Source organism: Alosa sapidissima, chromosome 4 (assembly GCF_018492685.1).
Source record: "Alosa sapidissima isolate fAloSap1 chromosome 4, fAloSap1.pri, whole genome shotgun sequence".
In the NCBI taxonomy this organism is placed as follows: domain Eukaryota; kingdom Metazoa; phylum Chordata; class Actinopteri; order Clupeiformes; family Clupeidae; genus Alosa; species Alosa sapidissima.
The window spans coordinates 1,436,663-1,456,100 of NC_055960.1; the positions used below are offsets into that span (position 1 = coordinate 1,436,663).

Genomic DNA, 19,438 nt, shown 5'->3' on the forward strand with positions numbered 1-19,438 from the left:
CAGCAAAGAAAAGTGATTGATAATGACTGACTGACTACTATTGTGTTACATGCTTCAAATGTAAAGCACTTTGAGCTGCATTCTGTGTATGAAAGGTGCTATACAAATAAAGCTTTATTATTATTATTATTATTAGTGGTAAAAAGTGGCTAGTCTAGTAAGTTTAGTCAGAGTAGAAGTGGATTACATGCGAGTGAGTTGTGTTGTTTTGCATTGTTTTGTTGGCCAATGAGTGTGAATGACGTGATTGAGACCGTGATTTATCAGCGATCAGTTTGTTGTTTTGTAGTGGACACCTGTTGCCCGTGCACTAGCCTGTACATCTATAGGAAATAAATTACCGGAGTTTTGGAACGATATATCAGCCTCCCCGTCTCCTAACTTCTCATCAGCATTACAATATGTTATCTTCAACCTTACTGTCGAATAGTAATCTGCTATTTGCTATTCTTCCACTGACTCTTAAATTTGTATCGCAAAGCCGGCATCGGTCATTTACATCCATCTTGTTCGCTCTGGTGGGGAATGGTTGTTGTATACAGCGCACGCAATTTCTGGTGAGCGTTGTAGTGTAGCTTACTTCACGATCGAGCTGGCGCATAACATGCATCACGGCCAAACGTTAGCGATTGGGTGAAATCAGATCCAATCATTTCAAACTTCTACAGAGTCCACGCATCCAGCTTGCAAACGATCGTCAATAGCCGAGATCCCAGACCCTTGTAGAAGAGAAGCATACCAAGGGGATGGCCAATGGCCAGGCTAGGATCGGCCACTCGTTCACTGTTCTGTCGGTTTGTGCTCGGATGCATTTTTCCACACTTGGCTGCAAGCCCCCCTCCCCATTCTTTCACAAGCAGTGCAGCTTTCTGAAGCGGTGCTTTCTGAAGCTAATGTAACAACAAATACCACCAATATTGTAGTGTGGCAATAAAAGTATTCAGGGTTTGTGCAAGTAGCCTAAATATATAAATAAATTAAGGATATAAAATCCTTAACATGAAAAAGCTTAACGTAGCTTAATGTCCCAAAAAGTCGTTTTACTCCCTGTATGCGCTCATTATAAAGAAAGTTTAGCGTGTCCCAAAAAGAGCTATCAATTAATCACCAAACGTCTTATAAACAAGCCTTGCCAGGAGCAACACCTTGCAAAAAAAGAAAAAAATGATAAAAATAGGCCTAATAACGGTTGGAATGGAAAGATGCAAGTTGTTTTAAAAAACAAATGCTCCCGTTACCCCGCGGAAGTTGCAAAGTAGCCTAGCCTACACCTAGCCTAAGCCTACTTCAGAACACCTCATCGACTGTCTGTAGTAGGCTACAACTTTGATGTAATAAAAAGAGTTCTAAAGAAAAACGTTGCATCAACATTCCTGCCTGGATTCGAACTTAGGACTGCCTGAAAGTTGCAGACCTGTTTTGGAAATACGTGCATTAACCCACTTGACTGTCAGACAACGCTAGCTGCATCGAGTACTGGGTAGGACTGTACACTGGTTGCTGTGTCACAGCCTTGAGTAACCGAATTCGTTTTCCTTTGTCATATGAATGCTGTAATTTTGTTAACATTACTGTTAAGGAGATGCTGTAGGCAAAGGCTATATTTTAACCTTGTTAGTGTAAGAAAAGAAATTAGGAACTATTCACAAGGTTTCTGGGCAGCATATTTATGTTCTGTTAGCAAGCGAACTTCTCATGACTGCCGACAAAGTAGCCTACTGCCAGCTGACGAAGCTCTCATTTTAAAACATTACTGAGAGACAGGCACTGTACAATCAAGAAATCCTGCCACTGAATCCAAAACTATGTTTGACATTATGTACAAAGCTTATAGGCTACAGTGGACTAGCATGTTGCAGGGGCTGCTAAAAACACAGACAAACAACACACTGAAAACTCTGCCAATCACAGCCCTTGCGTTCGAATGCTCCGTCCGATTCGACCGCGGAATGCCACAGCGGACTTATGGTGCCCCCAAGCAGCTGCAGTTGTACTTACATTTCACGTAGCTGCGTGAATCACGTTTTTCGTGAGTGAAGTGTCCATTTTTAACTAGTACCCACTGTACGACATACAGCTTTATTTTGAGGAGTTGCAACTTTATTCAGTGGTCATACTTTATAAGTCTGCTTCAACAACTGCTTCGGTTGCCAGCTTCTTTTTTCCAACTGCTAGCTGCTCATCTGTCTTTCTCTCTCTCCCGCTTTACCACTCACATACCGAGTTTCTTATAAGAAATATGCTGTAGCGTATGAATGCTATTTTGTTGACTTTAATATTGTTGCTGCTGAACCATGGAGGACAGGCCATCATGGAGTTCTGTCCATCATTAGTGATAGGCTTAGATTAAATGACTGCAATTAAATGCTGCTTGTTACATATTTTTCATATCAAAGTCCTTTTTGTGCGAAACTCGTTTATATCATTTTGTGAGAAACGGATGCAATTTCAGACTGTATCGACGTCGATGCGCTCAGATGCCCACTATGCTTATTTTTTTTTCTGGGGGAACACTTGCTAGTTTTAACCAATAGGTTCCAGGGATTTTAAAACAGCTATGGGATGCTAAGGGCCGGTGGTAGCGTAGTGGTTAAGGAGCTGTGCTAGCATGCAGTAGCATGAAAAGTTGTGCGTTCAATTCCCGGCTTCCACCATTATGCCCTTGAGCATGACACTAAACCCCAAGTTGCTCTGGGGACAATGTAGTCCCTTGTAATAGAATTGACACATGACTTGAACGCTTCGGATGAAAATTGTCTGGTAAATGAATAAATGTAAATATAATGTAAATGTTACACACAATGTGATGTAGTTTTACCATGAGAGCAGAGTGATGTGATGAGTTTTTCTATTCTTTTCTAAAATGGTTGCTACATATAGTACACCTGGCAAGGTTTTATAGAGACAACAAGAAATATACACTGCAAAAAAATGAAATCAACCCAAGTGTTATTAATCTCATATTAAGATCAAAATATCTATTTGGTATTGTTTTTAGCATGAAGAGACTTACCTAATTCTCTCTAGAAAGATCATTTTGACTACATTTAAGAAGAGTTATTTTAAAGGAACACGCCACCCAATGTCAGTAGTAATATATGTTCTTACCTTAACTTTCACGAGTTCAGTTATACCTCTCCCGTGTCTGTATGTGCACTCAAACGCTCTGGGGTACGGCGCAAATGTGTTAGCATGTTGTTATGCTAGCAGGCTCAGACGTAGCCATAGATAGAAGTAATCAAAAACATCCACGTTTTCCCTACTTAAATAGAGTTGCACGAGCGTTTGAGTGCACGTACAGACACGGGAGAGGTATGACTCAACTCGTGAAAGTTAAGGTAAGAACATATATTACAACTGACATTGGGTGGCGTGTTCCTTTAAGGCAGGGGTTCTCAAAGTTTTGATTGGTGAGGGCCTGGGAAAAAAATTGTAAACATTTTAATGAAAAAAACCTGGGAAAAAAATTGTAAACATTTTAATGACCAGGTTGCAGCTCTACAGTTTTTATTTATTGCATTAAACACATTTTAATTCATAACTGAGGCTAAACCTGGCAAAACTTCTTAAGAAAAATGGTAATGCACACACAATCCCTGGGGTTCTCTACCCTCAACAGACAAATTTGGGATATAACAGTTCTGGTTGCAGTCCATTTCAAGTACAAATTTATTTAGAACAAACAGTCTCAGTGTGCCTTGCTTCTTATCAGCATAGGCCTTATTCAGGGCCAATTCCAGCTACCAAAGCACCACAGGAAAACCTGACGGCCACGAAACACCACTAAACGGAGATTCATTCTTTTCAAAGCACACAGTACAGTTGTACAGTTTTTTTACAGATGTTATCAGATGTTATCGCGGGCCGCCAGAAATGTTTTTGCGGGCCGCCATTGGCCCCCGGGCCGCACTTTGAGAACCTATGCTTTAAGGAGTCAAGACAAATTTGCTCAATGCACTGGCAGTCAAATTTGCTTGTTTTCAGGAGGAGCCGTTTTTAAATCAGTCAAACTCTTGAGTTTTTTTTTCTTCCGGATCCCCCCCCCCGCCACACTGGACCCCCTGAAAGAAGGGTAGGGCGGACACAGTTTTTCTGTGAATATCTCGAGAACCGTAGGGCCTAGGTGGACACATTTTTTGTATGTTGGTCTCAAGGGGCCATGTCAACCTTTCATTTGATGTATAGGGCCACCTAGTTAAAAAAAAAACAAAAAAAAAACCAAGGCATTGTAGTTTGGCAGTTAACTGGCTGACAGGTTCAAAACTGCACAAATTTCATCATTATGACACACTCTAAATGCATGCCAAGTTTCGTGGAATTCCGTTCATGGGGGACCATACAATAAATTAATATGTGTACATCTAGTGGCTGTACACTACGCATGCACACACACGCACTCATGAACACACACAAACACACACATAAGATATGCACACACATGCAGGCACACAAACACACACACACACACACGCACCAGGGATGGAAATTAGCACTAGCCAAATGCGGGTGAATTTATGCACTGGCGGGTGAATTTAGTCACTTTACCAGCCACTGTGGCGGGTAATATAGCTAGCATACCACAAATTTACAATCAGATACAGGCGAATTTTCATAGACCCTGATGGTTAAAAATAAGAAAGTGTCTCGTACGGATCATGTAATGTTATCAGTAGCCTATAATGATAAATCGTGCTGATTTGAAGTTAACTATAATAACTACCAGTGAGCCTCCCCGTAGCATGGCACAGCGCTTCACTTTTTGACACTACAATAGGCACACAAAGTGCGTCCAAATTCACCCATTCTTTTCTGTTGAACTACTTGAGAAGTGCTCATCACACAGATATCACATGAACGAGCCATTTCTCCGCTTTTAAACGGTGCTAGTTAGCTGTTATTTGCTGTGAAAAATGGTTTGCGTTAAAGTTAAAATTTTCAATGGATTCAAATCTCCACATCCATTCATCTTGGTGGAGTATCTCAGTAACTCTTCATGCAACACATGACAAACCATGTATCAGCAGGGCCTAAATGTCAGCGCAGAATTGCGGGTATAGCGCATCATTTATTCAAGTCCCGCAACTCTAGCCATCATAATGCGAGAAATTCCTGCACACATTTTACAGCGCTGTAATGTGAATGCGGGACCGGACGAACCAACTTCTGACTTGAATCGAATTTAGCCCCATGCAGAGACACACACACGTGCACAGGACTTTGCAGGTGCTCTCTCTCTGCACAGCAGGACTTGTCACCGCTGAAGTCAAATTATGCTAGGTGCTTCCATGTCTACTGCTAACTGAGGAAAGGAAAACAAAACAAAAAGTTTAGCGATCAGGAACTGTCAGTAATTTTGGGTTACATAGAGTCGCCATGAGACGCGAGGGGACATGAATGTGTTCTCCATTTGAGGAACGTAATCTATTGCGGACGTGCACAGACACAGAGCGCATAGTAGGCCTACTTTGACTTTGTAGAGGGCGCATTCATTATGTGAAAGATACCAAAACAGCGATCAAACATTCTCAAATTGATCATGACACTCCTATTAGAAAATCATGTAAGTAAAGATTATGTTGTAAGACAGTGTTGTTGCGTCATTGACGCCTGTAATAAGGGAAAATACGATTTACGGTGTTGGATTCTCTGGTTGTTGCGTTGTGTTTTAGTTCTAATGTCTGTATTGAAGATGGTCAATAAAGCTTGACGGCGGGATCAGGATCGGCGATTAGATGATGATTTATTGTAGATGGTACAACAATGAATAACAGAACACAGGCTAAGTCTCAAACAGTAAAACTGTGCAGAGTCTAACAGTTGTGGTTGTTATTAGAAGCGGCTGCTGAGCCTTCCGACAGAAGATGCTCCTTGGGTTGCTTCCTCGATCCGTCTCCGTGTCAAAACCTAAGACAAAGCCTGTTATACTAAAACATACAAACGTCAATCATGCCAACGTGGCAGGTGCCCACCAGTGTACAAAACCCGGCCCTGGCCAGATGGAGATACTAGCCCGAATAGGCAGACATGCTGTCTCCCTCGGCCCATGTTATCACTGATGTTCCTCGGATGTTCATAAACATCAGGCTGTATGACCTTCCTGCTGGTACACAGGCCTAAGGCACAGTTATGTACATTTAATATTCCCTTGTGACGTCTGCCAAATCCCATAACCATAATATTTACAAATATCTAGGCTATATTTAACATTTATTTTCTATTTGGGGCTTAAAATTAATTTCTAAATGGCGGGGGGGATTCCCCACCTTCATTTCTTCATATAGGGGGGATTTACACAGTTTGGAGGGGGGGGCATACATTTTACAAGCCGTTGTAGAATTCTGGGGTATTCTCACTGTATTCTGATGTGTTCATATGTTACATCTGTGTGTAGTATACAACGGGGAGAGGTTCATATTATGGTTATGGGATTTGGCAGACGTCACAAGGGAATATTAAAATCAGACGCCTTTGTCCAAAGCAAATATTAAAATCAGATGATATAGTTAGATCAAGTTGGATAGCTCCAGAACTCACGCCAAAGGATTGTCTTAAAGGAGCCACACCAGTTTTATGACACTATGGCATATGAATGCTGTTCAGTTGACCTTTAGTGTTGTTACTGTGCATGGAGGACAGGCCAATTTTGAGTTCTGTCCAACATTGGTGGTAGATTTAGAGAAAAATTCAGTTGTATCGCAATAATGCCGATAACCATCATAATTTAGGTTACTATAATCATGATATCACATTTGTATACCGTATCTCTAGTGGCTGGTGAAAAGGTTGAGTGGCTGGTAGATTTTGGAATCCACCAGTCACAGTGGCATGTGTACAAAATATTTAATTTCCATCCCTGACACACACATCTGGAAATGTGACAAACATGCTTGGACAAGGACCCATGGTTATCTTGCCCCCATGTACAGTATGGAGGATGGTAAGATAAGCAAAAGATTCCATAAGAACCACTGTTGGAGAGTTACAAACAAAGGTATCATCCTGGGGTCACCAAGTCCCCTAAAAAATCTTCAAAAGTGACCTCACTGCTAATAGATTATTTAGAGGGCATGCCAGGTAAAAGCCTGTCCAGTCATTTAATTACCAATGTAAATGGCAGGAGTTACTGAATGGTACAGTGACTTTGTCTGGAAGTGTGGTCTATTGTTAGCCTAGAAATCTAGACGCGCCCCTAGCGGCAGCAAAATACGTTTGCTGCCACGGCTAGTCTAGCAACTCTCCGTTGGCTTGTGAGCTCCAGAAATCGAAACTTAATCAGGCCATTGAAATCGTGTATAGAGTCGTTAGGTGGGCTTAACATAATGATTGATGGCAGAGTTGCAACGGTTTGGCTTGAATTCCCTGCTACTTGAGAACAAATAAGATGGATGTTGCTGCTGGCGAACAGTGTGCCACGAGTTAAGCTTTTATTATGTTGGCAAACGTTTGAACTAGCCAACTAGCTCCGCTGGTGGGAAACGCATGGGACTCATTAGCGCTGCCGCTGTCCTATTGCTGATTATCCCGCCCCTCGGACTGAGCACTGCGAACGGTGAGTGCCCAGACCCTACATTTTAATGTGGGTCTGGCTCGCCAGGCTAGTCTATTGTCAGATTGTCAGAAAATTGCGCTCTTTGGCTAGAAACACTTTAGGTGTGTTTGACATACATAGAAGAATGGCTATACTGAAAAGAACCCATACCTAATGAGAATTATGGTGGAGGGGCTGGGCTGTGCTGTTGTGGGGCTGTTATTTTCCCTGTTATTAAGGCCCCTTGGGAACCTAATTAAGGTGCATGGTATTATGAACACCAAGAAAAACCTAAACATTTTCAAAGGAAATCTGTCAATCTCTGCCAAGAGACTAAACGTTGGTCATGATTGGATCATTCATCAGGTCAATGAACCAAAACAAATATTGTTTTCTGAATACAAAATCATGCTTCGGACATTGCCATCTCAGTTCCCTGATCTAAACTCAGGGAAACGGTGAGTGATGCACAAAGAGGAGTGAGTCAAAGAGGAGATGCACAAGTGTGGACCTAGGAATCTGGACGATCTGGGGAGATTTTGTAAAGACTAACGGTCTTAAATCCCTTGCTTTGTATTCTCCAACTTTATGGGGTGTCATGATAATATTTTAAGCTGCTTTATTGGCAAAGGGAGGCTTAAGAAGGTATTGCAAGCAGGGGTGCCAGTAATTGTGAGTGACGTGTTTTTGTTAAAAATATTTATTTATTTATGAGAGGTTGGATTTTTCCCATTTTTTTCATTGTGAGATTACAATAAATCACCAACAGATATTTTTTTATAGTAGTAGTATAGTATATATACTTTTTTGATCCCGTGAGGGAAATTTGGTCTCTGCATTTATCCCAATCCGTGATTACAGTGACCACACACAGCACACAGTGTACACACAGTGAGGTGAAGCACACACTAATCCCGGCGCAGTGAGCTGCCTGCATCAACAGCGGCACTCGGGGAGCAGTGAGGGGTTGGGTGCCTTGCTCAAGGGTACTTCAGTCGTGCCTATTGGTCGGGGTTCGAACCGGCAACCCTCCGGTAACAGGTCCAAAGTGCTAACCAGTAGGCACGGCTGCCCCTAGTCTTATAGTCTTTATAGTTTTTAGTCAACTTTAGCAGAGGTGCCAATAATTCTGGAGGGCACTGTATGTGAAATACTGTGTCCTTCACATGACCATATTCCTTGAAAATAAATGTAAAGATGATGCTTACCTCAAAAAGTGGTTAAGTGTTGCATAGAGTTCCTTTTGCATAGCTGATTGATAAAGAATGGATTAATTGGACTAATTGAATCTCTGGTTGTTCATCTTTTTGATTACTCCACAGGAAAACGGGTCATAAAAAGAAGCTGAACACCTTCATTAATTTCCCAGAGATCCTGGATATGGGACCATTTCTGGAAAGGAAAGGTATTGTCCTGTAAAGGTGCTCACCTTTTCTCCCTCAGTGCAGTGAATTGTGGTGTTCTTGGCTAGAATTAGCTTGAATCTCAGAGCTTGACAAGCTTATGAAGGGTCCAAGCAGAAATCTGCCTCTTTCTGTCCTTATTCATCTGATTTCCTATTTATTAAATGTGACTTATTATAATAATTATTATAATTGTTATTGATATTATTATAGATATTACTGATACAACCAAAAAGTTGGCATTGGTGTGAATTCAATAGAGCACATTTGCTAACATTTCGAGTGGCTGTCAGCAGCTAATCAGACAGTATTTTATGGCCCTGTTCACACAAGAACGAACGTCTTGAAAGCGATATTTTTACTTACCATTTTTAAAAAGTTTAGGGTCCACACGGCATCGTTTTCAGAAATTACCTCATCCACAAGGAAACTCTAAATCGATTGGATCAGAGTTTGTGACCGCAATATATGTGGAAAAGCTTATATTATACATTTTGCATTATGTCTGTTACAGAGCAAATTACATTGGGGAAATAGCGGCGGTGGTGCCAATTTCCCATAGTCTGGAGTGAGACTATTGTGAGACTATTTCATGCGAGATTGATAGAGAGAGGGGAAGTGACAAGACGGAGAGAGAATGACAGACAAGTGATTGGCCTCTCTTTGTGCTATTTTTGCAGACCTACAGTGGGCAGTGCTTCGAATTGGCCAGCTTCACTCGCGGTCCGCGCGTGGGATCACGCGGTATCACGCGACTTTAATTTGTATTTTTCCAGTGAGACGCTGCAACAACCCAAACAACCGGTAGATGGCTCAAGTGAGCAGGGTGTCTCGTAAAAAGAAATGGAGCCTGGAAAACCCTACACAGACTTCACTACAGACTTTAGCAGACTGGTTTAGAAATAATGTAATAGCCAGAAATATGCCTGCCCTAATAAAGAAATATTTGGTTAACTGCGAGTGAATCCCGTTTGCAGCCGTAGAGAGGACAAATTAAACATTCTGGTTTTCTCCGAGTGCAACGATGATATACAGACATCATTTGGACAAAATATAGAGTATTAACCTCCGTTGCTCAGCCAAATGCCTTCCTGTTACGTCCTGTTATCATGGAGTTAGGCCTACAGGCGATAAACGATTTTTGATGGTCACAAGTTTACTTCATTAGGGACTGTTCGTTATTTATTTAAGGGGCTACCGGAGGAGTTTGGGGAGCATTAGTCCAAAAAGACGTGACCCTCCCTCGCCAGCAATACATTTTTCTATGACCCTCCAAAGTGATTATGAAAAAATCACTGTCAACTTTTTCCGGGTTTATCGCCTACTGTATTTTAACGTTTTCACATATTTGGCCATTAGCCGTTTATCATAGGCTATCACGAAACCAAACTACAAAGGCGAACACTTTAACAGGGGGAATTAATTGGGCATGAATCATGCTGAACGCAATTTCGCTACCTTAGAGTAATAAGGTTATCTGCGTTTTGAGTAGGTACAACCGGGACGATTGAAACGGGGACGAATGAAACATTCCGGTTTTCTCCGAGTGCAACGATGATAGACAGTCATCATTTGGACAAAACATGGAGCATATTAACCTCCATTGCTCAGCCAAATGCCTTCCTGTTACGTCCTGGTATCACGGAGTTACGAGCGATAAACGATTTTTGATGGTCACAAGTTTACTTCATTAGCGGTTTATTTTTTTGGATTATTAAAGAGTGTTTTTCATTTAAAGGTTTGACTTCGTGCTTATTCAGTAGAGCATTTAGTGCTCTCCCCAATCCCAGACGTTCACATTGCATGTTTGTTTGTAATGGATGCAACCGCGAGATAGGCTATGCGTTTGACAATAAGTTGTTAACAGAACCAAGACATATAGCCCAGCAGCAATCTAGGGACTGATCGTTATTTATTGAAGGGGCCACCGGAGGAATTTTGAGTGCTTCAGTTGGAAGTTGCATGACCCTCTCTTGCCTGCTAGAAATTGTTCAATGACCCTCCGACAGAATTGTTAAAAAAAGACATGACCCTCCCCTGCCAATTGTCTTCCGCCCGCGCCACAGCCACACACTTTGTGATAACATTCTTAAATCAATCTTTCCCGTGAGCTTGCATGCTACCAGTCCTTCCTTTTCAAATGTGTTGCGCCTGTTTTCACAATTTCACACATAATCATATGTGATTAATAGTATGACAAATAATCCCTGTGCACGGGGACCGAAACAATGCATGCCAACTTTTTCCGTGTTTATCACGTATTTTAACTTTCCCCGCTGTCTTGCCGTTTTAATGTTTTCCCGTAGAATATCCCATATTTTAATACTCTCATAACAGCCCTGCCATCGGGCCTGTCTCTGTGTTGCCCTGTTGCTACCCCTTGCCCTTCCAACGAAACAGATGTCTTCAAATCATCGTTTTCCTTGCTTGAAGGCGAACTTAGAGTGATGTTAACCTATCTAAGTTTAACGGCGCGATTGCCGTGAGAGCACGATTCATTGGCGCTTGCATGTTCGGCCTTATGTCTACGTGCGCACCTGAGGCTACTCAGCTGCAAGAAAAATAATTTCCCCTCTTTGTATGTTCACTGCAAGTTGGCCTACCATAACTTACCAACTCTGCACTGTAGACTGGCTATTTATATTTTTCTGTGAAATAAGCAAATGTATTTGTTCAACTTTATGAAGCAGAATTACGCATAGGGTACTTGGAACATAATACATTTGACAAAGGACAGATGAATGTTGGTAGTGACAAAATATTAACTTTCATTGTTTTACGATGTCTTTGTCATGGGGACGTGTTTTTCCCCATGCATTTATTCTAGGTTACTGTCAGTGACTGCCGTGAGAGAAGCGGGTTCTGTGTTTCGTTCATGTCAGTGACTGACGCGAGAGAAGCGGGGTCTGTGTTGTGTTGTGTTGCGTTGCGTTAATTTATTTTCATTGGGCATACCGTGCCGTGCCGTCCACAGCTCTTCAGTTCTGACAAAGCCAAAATTACTCCTTTTGAAACAATGAGTGCAGGAAGCGCGTTTGTATGGTTATATCGCTTGACGGGGGGGGGGGGGGGGGTGTCCCAAGCAGCTTTCAGCCATAAGGCTACTTTGAGAACATTTCAATTCACCCGACACTAATATTCAAAATGTTGAAAACTATTTCGGCATAGCCTATAAAGCAGTTTAATTAAATAGAATGTTAGTTGTAAACAAACGAGCTACTTGGTGAGGCTTGGCCTCACAGATGCGCTCGTGCCTTAGATGGCAGGAAAAATCTTCACGATAGGCCTATTAACTAACCCGATTCACGTTGGCTGGGGGGAAGGGGGGCCATCAGACAATTGTGCCCAGTTAATCCGGCCCTTCCCCCAAAAAATCACACCTTCCCACCTCTGACAGTTTAAAAGAAGTCAAGAGGACTCCTTACTCACAGACCTATTCACAAACCTGCGGTTTTGAAATCCTATGCAGCTACAGGAGCTTCCAATCGCGAGGAAGCAATTTTGCATTGTAGGCATAACTAACATGCAATAACGCCGCCAACAACAACCAAAACTAGGCTAATCATTGTCAACATGTAAATTAAATGTAACATTATTGTGAATCAAATTAAAATGTTCTCTTTTGCAAACGTAGGCATAGTAACAGAATAATTTAATAATGTTACAAGATACTACATCAATCTGTATGTTTCATTGGGCTACTAGGCTATTTGTTTTGCCTTGATTCATTTAGGCTAGGCCTTTTTATTCAGGGGCCATATTCACAAAGAATTTTAAGGCTAAAAGTAGCTCCTAACTGGCGAATTTAGGAGCAACTCCTAAAAATAATGGGCGTGTCACTCCTAACTTTAGGACTCCTAATTTTTTCACAAAAAGTAATTCACGAAGCATTTTAGACCTAAAAGTAGCACCTAAGTCTGGGACAGCTTAAGTCGAGAGGACTCCTAACTCACTAAGACCTATTCATAAACAGCTTTTTTGTGGCATTTTACGTTGCGATGTTTTGAAATAGCCTATGCGCAACAGGAGCTTCCAATCACGAGGGAACAATTTTGCATTCATAAAAGGGATGCAATAACGCCACCAACAACAACACAAACTACTCATTGTTAACATGTAAATGAAATGTAACGTTTCATTGTGAATCAAATTAAAATGTTCTCCTCTTTGCAAACGTAGCCTAGGGATATGGTGACAGATTCATTTAATAATGTTGCAAAGGTAGGCTACTGCATCAATCCATAGGCCTATGTTTCATTAGGCTACTAAGCTATTTGTTTTGCCTTACTCTTTATTCATTTAGGCTAGGCCTTTTTATTCAGTTATTAATCATCTTCCGTCCTTCGCACTACTTGTGTAGCGCACGCATTCTCCGACCTGTCACCTGTCAGTCATCATTGGAAGAGAGGTGTTTGGAATTCCCGCGTTACAATCGTCAGCCAATCAAGGTGGTCACTTCAGTCAAGCTCGTGCATGAGTAATGACGTCATCCATAGCCACGAAGACTCACTCCTAGTTTAGGAGTTGTCTGAAAGGCTTTGTGAATAACTTTTAAGAGAAAACTCCAATCTAAAATCTTTAAGTGCGATTTAGGAGTAGCCTACTCCTAGTAGTAAGATAAAAGCCTTTGTGAATAGCCTACGGCCCCAGTTATTCATCATCTTCCGTCCTTGTGTAGTGCACGCATTCTGAGACCTGTCACTCATCATCGTAAGGGAGGTGTTTGGAATCATGCCCGCGTTACAATCATCAGCCAATCAGCCAATCAAGGTGGTCACGCTTCCCCATTTACCCAAATTAATGGTCGAATATTACTGATGATCATTGTTATTTAAGAACATGCAGTGTGCGTATGGTACCAAAAACATCTTGCTCGTAAAAAAACATCATAACGCACATTCTGGCGGGTCTGTTATTTACTGTAGGCTGCGCAAACCACATGCCTTTATTTTGGGCAAGCCTGCATTCATTCATTCATTCAACCTTTATTTATTCTCGGAGGGTCATTGAGGGAAGCCCTCGTTTTCAATGAAGCCGAAATTACAGAAGCGAAGCAAAGCGCTCCACAAACAAGACAACATTCGAGGCCTTCTGTTGAAGAATTGTATATAAAGCCTGCGCTGACAGTAATCCTCCTGCCCCTGATAGGCCTACCACAGCTGTGGATAGTGTGGAATGTTCAAGTAATAACACAATCCAATGTGTGTCTCAATTGTCCCCCGCTGACCACCTCACACATTTCTCTAGATTTTGCAACGAACTTACATGACACAATGCCATAAAATATGCCAGTTTTAGGACACAGAATAATGTTTGTAATGATACCAGGTAGGCCAGGTATTGTCGAAGGTGCATGGTGAAGTGAAATTCGTACTTTGGAAAACAAACATTTGCCGATATCATCGCCGATCATCAGAATATTGCAATAGATTCTGTGTTCTGGACTGTAGGTAACTTGTTAAGCCAGTGGTTATCAAACTTTTATTTCATTCCCCACTTTGATCAAGGGGCATGACTGATGATAGTGGAGATAACGTGTTATCCCGAGGCTTTTGCAAGTCAGCATCTTCGACGGTAGTCTATTAAAAATATAAGTTTTCGATGTCCCAAACGGAGAGCCATACTTTATTGTTTTTAACGATCTCTATGCTACTCACAAAAATGTAGGCATGGGGACATGATGAAGTAGGTTATCCAACTGTCGTGTGTTAAATTATTGTGATTACGAGCCAGTGGTTTTCAAACATTATGCGTGACTCGGACATCTAACTAAATGCAACAGGCTCATATCGTCCTCGCATTCGCAAAATGAGGACCAGTGTTTTGTCAAATTGCAAATAGCTATTCGTTTTAACTATTTTTTTTATGATAGTAGCCTATACAAAAAGCACTTCATACTATCTTAATATTGGAATATGGGGAGGGAAGTGGCGCGTCTGCAGTCAGCCAAATATGAATGTAATTCTGCGGCATAAAGCAGATGTAATTGTTTATCGTACAGAAAAATAAAAATGACATGTCAAGCAGTCAATTGACTACATTGCAGTCAAGAAGTAGGGCAAATTAATTTACGAAACCAAAACGTGGGTCATCGTTGTCTAAGCCTCTATTGCGTAGCCTGTTAAAAACGTCGCCAGATAGTATTAAATCGGCAACAACATTGTTTTCTGCAGAAGCCTACCCAAGGCTACAGATTAATTCTGAACAGTTATTTCTCTACTGGCTCAATTATCACACCACTGTTTTGATTTGCGTAGTTGCGTTAACCCCAACACTGACAGTAATGTAGACAGCAAATTTCGATTTCGATTTTCGTGTAGTCAAGCCTTAAGCCATACCCAAGTAGCCTAAATCGAGGTAATGTTTAATTATGCATGATTTATTTTGTTATTGAATTCGTAGGCTGGGATTCCTCTCGGCAACAATTATGTAAGGGACGGCAGGCAGAGCGATGTACAGTGGCAGAGCGACGCACAGTGGCTGAAAGTGGTACTAAAGCTTCACGCAGCTTCACGCCGCGTAATGCGCGAATGAAGTGGTCATTTGAAAGCGATGCCCACTGTACCTATCAGTTGTTTCTGAGGTTTTTTTCCCTGGTTTGAGGTAGTACTCAAGAAATTTCTTCAAGTATGGCAGGTCTGAAAATATCTTCTCCATCATCAAGTTATTCAATTAGGCTAAACATGGCCTTAACTCAAAACAGCTGGTAGGCCTACTGTTAGAACTATGTCATTTTAAATGATAATTCCGGTATTTAGCACTTTGAGTCCCTTTTCTGGTTTGTTTTGGAGGAACTAGAGTGGTGGACACAGAAATGTTGACAATGGCTCCGGTCTCGACTTTTTGACTCGTTTAGAATCACCTTTGACTGCTTCAGAGTGGCTGGCTACGGGCATGCACATGTCCTTAAAACAACCCTTAACGTTCGTTAGTGGTGTTTGTTGATGATTAAAAACAACTATATTAGCGCAATGTATGATTTCAATCCGTGTTATTTGCTATAGTGGAACTATTTTTTCAGATACCTCACAACCGCGTATAAACTTCCGCTAGATGTTTGAGTTTGAAGCATTAGCACACTCCCGACCACTTGATGGCGACAACTACTTTGCCGTATAAGGAAGATGTACAGAACCCCCCCTCACCAAAACACACACAGAAAAAGTTATAGCCTACCATTTAAATGATTACAATGACAGTCTAACAAATTTATAAATGGTGCACTGTCACTTTAAGAACAATTCACGTTTAGTTCTCAATCATCTGCTGGCTCCGCTATGGTTAGTGCTGTGCCTATGGCTGTGCCCACACAGTTTATAAATAGTTAGTAGTGGAAACTACTATTGTTTTCATAATTTCCTTTTAAAGGAAAATTCTGGCATTTAGCACTTTGAGTCCCGTTTCTGGTTTGTTTTGGATGAACTAGAGTGGTGGACACCGACATTTTGACGATTGGTCCTGTCTCGACTTTTCGGACTCGTTTTGAATCGCCTTTAGCACTTTCTCGAAATTATGTTTTGACATTGACATTTTAAACGTTCTCTAAGAAGAGTGAAAAGCAGTTTGCAGCAAAGCTAACCAACATCGTCTCTATCACAGAAAAAAAATAGCGAGCAGCCTGATGACATAATTCAATGTTCGGCGGGCTGGATTAAAGTGCTTGGCGGGCCGGATCCGGCAACGGGCCGCAGTTTTCCCACCCCTGGCATAGACAGTTGTTCTGCTCATGCTAGCCTTCTGAGAGATGGACAACCGAGCGAAAAGACTACAACCAAATAGATAGAGATAGATAGATAGATAGATAGATAGATACTTTATTGATCCCCAGGGGGGGAAATTCAAGCAATGTAAGGAAATTCAAGTGTAAACAGCCCCCCATTATAGCGACCCCCATTCACCGGGGTTAGTGGAAGGTGTTAATAGACGATTGGCGTAGCCTACAGTGGACTAGGGCTGTCAAAATTGCTCAAAAATGACGTTCGAATATCCCCTCTAAAATAAACACATGTATTCAAATATATTGGAATATCTAGGCTATATTATTTGCGCATTATGTCAGTGATGCGCATCATGTCATCTGTTTTTAACTTTTTGTATGGTTATTGCTTGACAGGAGGGATCCCAAGCAGCTTTCAGCCATGAGGCATTTCCTAATTCACCTGACACTGATATTCAAAATGTTGAAACTATTTCGGCATAGCCTATAAGCAGTTTAATTAAATGTAATGTTAGTTGTAAACAAACGGGCTACTTGGTGAGGCTTGGCCTCACAGATGCGCTCGTGCCTTAAATGGCAATACAAATCTTCACGATAGGCCTATTAACTGACCGCCCGATTCACGTTGGCTGGGGGGCAGGGGGGGCCATCAGACATTTGTTCCCAAGGGTCTATGAATTGTTAACCCGGCCCTGCCCCCAACGAACGCAACTTTCCACCTCTGAGATAGCTGAAAAGAAGTCTAGAGGACTCCTAACTCACTACACCTACTTACTGTAGGCTGCGCAAACCACAAGCCTGCATTCGAGGCAGGCCTTCTGTTGAAGAATTTTATATAAATCCTGCGCTAACAGTAATCCTCCTACCCCCACTACCACAGCTGTGGATAGTGTGGCATGCTCACGCTTTATGTCTCCTTCTTGCAAACTAGGCCTATAGCCCAACCATTTACGTCTTCAAAAAATAACAACTTGCCAGATATGCCTTCATAAATTTTGGCTTCATTCAGCATTTTTTTTTTTTGGCGAAACAAGCTCACAGCCGAACAAGTCATACTGAAGGGAGAGGCAACTGGCATGTGATCTCCCCACGGGCCAATGGATGTACAAGTTTTCTCCTGTGCCTACGATATTTAATCCAGTGTTTTGTCAAGTTGCAAAATGCTATTCGTTTTAACGAATTTTTATGATAGTATGAAGTACTTTTTGTATAGGGTACTATCTTAATTGCTTTATACTCAATACTTGACCAATGGCTATTGCATCTGTCTATTGAAAGTGAGAATGTGGCATGTGATATACTGTGTAGGCTTCATAAAATAAAATAAACAGATTGCTAATGGCCTACAAGCTGATCTGGGGGGCGTTTCCCGTACTACGGAGGTTAGCTTTTTACTAACAGGATGCATCGTTCAACTAACCAACATGTAAGTTACGACTGTTTCCCAAAACTGTCATACTTACATAGTACTGTAAGTTTGGACCATGATAGTTTCTAAACTTCAGTAGTCTGGACTAAGGTGGTTAATGACGTTTAGTAGCACGTGAACGGGCACCTGCACATACTTCTGTGGTGCATTGCGTTAAGGCCGGCAGATGACAGCCGCCGTTGCACAGCAGTTACCAGTCCCCTGTCCAAGAGTTTGAATCTGGGTTAAGACGTGGACAACAATATTGACATCGTTGTTTACCTAAGTTTATCTTTTGTGCAGATCATATTATCAAAATCAGAATCAGCCTTCTTGGCTTGGTTTGCGTAAACTAACAAGGACCCCCCCCCCCCCCCCCCCCCCCCCCCCCCCTCCATGAAAATCAAAGGCTACATATTCTCAGCTGACTCGTCAAAAAGTGCGCACCACCTTATTATTATCTGCAAGTGTGTGACTTTTACTTACGTGCACATGGCTGCAAATTGACTTTTAATTTATGTATTTTCTGCCTTGGGCATTTTAAAATATGGATGTATGGTGGTTAGAAGTGTAAATATCAATTAGAAACCTAAATATATTTATAATTATTAATTTGCAAACAAATAACTGGCGTCAGTGACGTCTTTGACATGAAGATCCCTGGAACTATGCTTCTAGCATTCTACCACAGGTCGAGAGGTGTAGTTGTAACTACACAACTTCACGATAGTGGTTGCGAACGTTCGTTGCTACTATGGTTTTGGGAAACACTAACGTAGTGGAACGATTCATTGGACTATGTAAGTTCCAAATATGAATGTAATTCTGCGGCATAAAGCAGATGTATTTGTTTATTGTACAGAAAAATAAAAATGACACGTCAAGCAGTCAATTGACTACATTGCAGTCAAGAAGTGGGTCATAGTTGTCTAAGCCTCTATTGCGTAGCCTGTTAAAAACGTCGCCAGATAGTATTAAATCGGCAACAACATTGTTTTCTGCAGAAGCCTACCCAAGGCTACAGATTAATTCTGAACAGTTATTTCTCTACTGGCTCAATTATCACACCACTGTTTTGATTTGCGTAGTTGCGTTAACCCCAACACTGACAATAATGTGGACAGCAAATTTCGATTTCGATTTTCGTTACCACCGTGTAGTCAAGCCTTAAGCCATACCCAAGTAGCCTAAATCGAGGTAATGTTTAATTATGCATGATTTATTTTGTTATTGAATTCGTAGGCTGGGATTACTCTCGTCAACAATTATGTTTAATGGTAGATCCTGCTTTTTCAGAAGGGACCGCAGGCAGAGCGATGTACAGTGGTAGAGCGACGCACAGTGGCTGAAAGTGGTACTAAAGCTTCATGCAGCTTCACGCC

General features: G+C 41.6%; 1 protein-coding gene across 7 annotated transcripts in view; it reads left to right on the forward strand.

Moving 5' to 3' along the window:
* The window catches only part of usp48 (ubiquitin specific peptidase 48), a 228,428-nt gene that overhangs the window by 67,330 nt on the left and 141,660 nt on the right, over nt 1–19,438 (forward strand). For all 7 annotated transcript variants that reach the window (XR_006031174.1, XM_042088884.1, XM_042088885.1 and 4 more), the window contains exon 9: nt 8,851–8,933. Coding sequence is in view for 6 of the 7 variants with exons in the window: in XM_042088884.1 (XP_041944818.1) it covers nt 8,851–8,933 (83 nt within the window). In the remaining variant the exon portion in view is untranslated. The remainder of the gene's footprint in view (nt 1–8,850; nt 8,934–19,438) is intronic.